This window comes from Chrysochloris asiatica, unplaced genomic scaffold, assembly GCF_000296735.1.
Source record: "Chrysochloris asiatica unplaced genomic scaffold, ChrAsi1.0 scaffold00022, whole genome shotgun sequence".
Classification (NCBI taxonomy): domain Eukaryota; kingdom Metazoa; phylum Chordata; class Mammalia; order Afrosoricida; family Chrysochloridae; genus Chrysochloris; species Chrysochloris asiatica.
The window spans coordinates 21,862,307-21,866,781 of NW_006408540.1; the positions used below are offsets into that span (position 1 = coordinate 21,862,307).

The following is a 4,475-nucleotide window of genomic DNA, read 5'->3' on the forward strand; positions in this document are numbered from 1 at the left end:
CAACTTTATTTAGTGAATGGTCTTTGACTTAGGGAGGGTGGTAGGAGGAGAAGAAAAGCAGCCAGAAGAAATTTTTCTAAGCACTTCAGAAACAGGAATGGTGGTGGTAGTGGTGGTTGTGTGCCATGGAGTCGGTTCCGACTCATAGAGACCCATAGGATTTCCAAGGCTGTAAATCTTTATGGGATCAGAAAGCCTCATCTTTCTCCCATAGAATGGCCGGTAGCTTTGAACTGCTGACCTTGAGGTTAGCAGCCTGATTATCACATAACCACTCATAGGATACAGAGCTAATGAAGCTATCACTTGGGTTTCAGGGGATGAGGCAAATCCTTAAGATGTATGAAGACTCAGGAAACGTCCTCAATCACTGACTTCCAGAGAAGATGCACACATTACCTGGAGAACAACAGTTCATAGAAAGTTCTAGTTTACGGTCCTCAAAGTTACCAAGACCTATCTGCCTGCTCCTTCCCTGGACAAAGCAGAGGAGTGAATCTGGCAGGAATGCTGGCAGGATGAAGGTTGAACCTTGGAATTGTTTGGTTTCATAGCTCTCCATGATAGAAAATCCATCTGGCTCAAGTCTCAGCTGGTTACTTAATTTATAGCTAAAGGATAGTTTCATTACATAAACAACAACAACAACAACAAAAAAAAAACAAAAAAAGCATCGTTCCAATCGTTTTTGAGTTGTTGGAGGTTAAACAAGCCTGTGATTTTTTTGGCTACGAAATCTGTGAAATACACACCCTTAAAAACCAAATCCAGAGTCCTGGTGTGGCGCTGTGGGTTCATGCGTCAGACTGCAAAGCCATTTGTACTGCAAGGTTGGTGGTTCAAGCTCACCAGCCGCTCCTTGGAAATGCAATACAGGGTCGCTATAGGTTGGAACTGACTTGATGGCACTTAACAACAATAACCAAATCCATTGCTGTTGAGTCAATTACTACACACAGTGACCCTAAGACAGAGTCGAATTGGCCCACTGGGTTTCCAAGGTTGTAATTTTTCTCCCTTGGACTGCTGGTGGGTTCAAATTGCTGACCTTTGGTTAGCAGCTGAGTACTTAACCATGTGCCAGCAGGATTCCAACAGTACCTAAAGATGTATCTGATGGAAAACAGGCAGATGCAGGGAAACAGAGGCCTCAAGAGACTTGCCTGAGAAAATGTGACCGCATAATTTTCACTATGATGTTCATGTGTTCATGTGTTAAGCACTTTGCAGTTTCAAGCAACGTGGATAGCTGCCTTCCTTACCATCCTCATCCTAAGAAAAGTCCCAGGGTAAGGCCCAGTGACAATGCTGAGCGCTCAGGAATGTGTTCCAAGATAGCAAATGTCCCGAGATTTCCAGAATGGTATTTCAACACAAACCTAACTTCATGGTGGTGCTGGCTGTGCGCTGTTGAGTTGCTTCTGAGGGTTTCCGTGACTGCAATTCTTTACCAGAGCAGAAAGCCTTATCTTTCTCCTGTGGAGTAACTGGTAGGTTTGAACTGCTGACCTTGCAGTTAGCAGTCCAAAGAGACCCTTTGACATTATGAGAACATAGAAAATGTCTGTCATAAGGGATCAAGACACATTTTTTAAGTATGTCTCAAAGACAAGTTCTCTCAGCAACAGAAGGGAGCTTCAAAAAGTTAGTGGAAAAACTCCAGTATCTTTTCATGCCCCTTTTCCTTGAGGTCCCCTCCTATACTTGTTTTAGTGCTGTTGATTGTCTTTAAAAAAAAAAAAAAAACTATTGTGCTATTGGGAAAAAAACACCAAAGTTAAGTGACATCTTCCCAAATTATTAAACCTTTGTAACAAGTTCCAGGATTGCTGTCCACATAAAATAACAGTTTTCAGATGGATCAAGCATTTAAATGAAAGTGGTGAAGAACTCAAAAGTGAATTCAAGGCAGAGGTCAGCTCAGAAGATCACTCCAAAGGGGTAATCTTTATAGGTTTTCTCGAAGGGAACATGATGTTTTTGTGGCCTTATTATGAAGAAGTTTTAAGAAAACAGAAAACTACATTGGTGAGGAAAAGGCCAGGAAATGGTGCCGAAGAATTTTTTTCCATCATGATAAAGTAATTGCTCACTCTTTGAGATAGTAACAGCTGTCCCAGAAGAATTGCATTGGAAAAACTCATCCAATCCACCCTACAGCCCCGATCTTGCCCTTCAGATTTCTTTTTGTTCCTGGAATTCAAAGAAGATTGGAAAAGAAACATGATTTGAGTCCCTCAAGTATGCCAACACTGCCATTTTGATGTGGTGTAAATCAGAGGGGGCAGGATTCTTACAGAGATGGAATCAGTGACTTTCAGAAGTGTATGGACCAAGAAGGAGGACAGGTCAAGAACTAATAGCGTCACAGTTTGATATTTTTGTTTAATACAGGTTAATATGATTTTGTAGTGATACTTTTTGACTTACCCTGGTTCAAGGATAAAATGTGAAAACAGCCCTGGTGGCCTAGTTGGGCTCAGCTGCTCTGATCATTAAATCAACTTGGCTGGACCAGTAAAGATGGAGTTATCACCTCCATGATGAGCTCTACTATGACACAATCACCCTGGGATGGGATCAGATGTGACCAGTTCTGATGTGATGTGATTAGCCCTTGTGTTGTAAACCTTCAATCCTATGTTATGAGGCCAGATGCAAGCTACAAGATTAGGTTGCATCTTGACTGAGTCAATCTCAATATAAAATAGGAGAGAGAAGTGAGCAGAGCTTACAGGAACCTACTACCATCAAGACAGAAGAGCTGGGATAGTGTGTCCTTTGGACCCGGAGTCCCTTCTCTGTGAAGCTCCAAGTTCCAGGGGAAGACTGATGCCAAGATGTATAGGGAACTTCAAGAAATATTGGGCCGAAGAGACAAGGACCTTTCCTCAGAGGGGACATAGAGAGAGCCTGCCCCTAGAGCCTACACTGAATTTGGACTCCTAGCCTCCTAAATGTGAGAGAACAAATTTCTGGCTGTTAAAGTCATCCACAGAGTCTTGGTGTGGTTCTGTAAGACAAGCACTGGACTACTAACCACAAGGTTGGTGGTTCAAATCCACTAGTGTTTCCTTGGAAACCTATACAGGATCACTATGGGTCAGAGCGAACACCACAGCACTTAACAAAAACAACAAAATCATCTACTTGTGGTTATATCCGCATTAGATAATTAAGACAGTGGCTAACCTAAAGGTTGGTGGTTTAGAGCCACCAGATGCTCTGTGGGAGAAAATTGTAGCAGTCTGCTTCTGTAAAGACATACAGTCTTCATTTGTGATATATCAGATGTAAGTGGGGAACCATAGGGAGGCAGCAGGATAACTACTGTTGCCAGGAAGGGATTGTAGTCACTGAGATGAAACAAAGCATACAATCTGTTGACTATAAAGCTGATGATCTTGTCTGTAAACCTTAGTCCAATTCACAAGTTAGAAAAAAACCCTACAGTCTTGGAAACTCCATGGAGTGGTCACTCTGAATTAGAATGGACTCAACAGCCAAAGGTTAATGGTGTTAAGAAACATTCTATAAACGGAAATGTACCACATTCAACATTGTTCAAGATTTATTTGAACATTTCCCATCATAATTGCATTTTAGACCACAGTGCCTTACAAAGCACTTTGAAATACAAATACAAATGCTAAAACTCACGATCATGTGTAATTAACTTTCGGTGTACGTTTTCCATCTGGAAATATTTTGTTTCTATATGCTTATAAATACATATCTTTTTAAATAAAAGAAGTGCTTCTTTCATTATAAACCACAGTTGCAAAAACAAAGTGGGTAGTGAATACTCAAAATAGTTTAGTCAAGGAAAATTTGTAATGCAACTGAAATGCAGTAATTAATCTTCAACAATGAGAAATACCAAGGAGCATGACACATAAGCATCTACGTTAAATCACATCAAGTGGACATGTGTGCAAAGTTAGTACAAGGCTTTGGTGGTCAAAATGTGGGCACGCAGTAAGGGGTATTTCACATAGACGTTTATACTGCAGTAGTGGCCACTGCACGTGTACAGACACCATCTACTCATGTGACCGCAGACAGAAATCTGTAAGCATTTTTCCCTATCAGAAGTTTCCATCTTTTCACAGAATTTGGTCTGAGATATTAATTTAATAGGAAGATGTTCACTGTGTCTTAATATGATTAAATCTATGTTATTACAGGTAACATTTCAAATTCTGAAAAATAAAAAAAAAGATAAAGTAGAATGGGGTCTTGCCTTTTTTCAGTCACATTATTTTTAACAAGACACAGTTTCTTAGTACTTGCCTCTTGCAATCTAAAAACAACGGGGATTTTCTTTTCTGTACAGGCAGCTATGAGGTTATCGGGAAGTAACTGTCCATCTGAAAGGAACTGGTCATCTTTTCCTTGATCAATCAGTATGTCCAGCTGAGAACCTGGGTAGGACTTCACCAGATGGGTCGCATCATAAGCCTGTAAAAGACAAA

At 40.7% G+C, this 4,475-nt stretch overlaps 1 protein-coding gene across 1 annotated transcript in view; it reads right to left on the reverse strand.

Moving 5' to 3' along the window:
- Positions 1-4,475, reverse strand: part of ESD (esterase D) — a 43,013-nt gene that overhangs the window by 5,260 nt on the left and 33,278 nt on the right. The window contains exon 6 of the mRNA XM_006837689.1: positions 4,294-4,461. Coding sequence (XP_006837752.1) covers positions 4,294-4,461 — 168 coding nt within the window. The remainder of the gene's footprint in view (positions 1-4,293; positions 4,462-4,475) is intronic.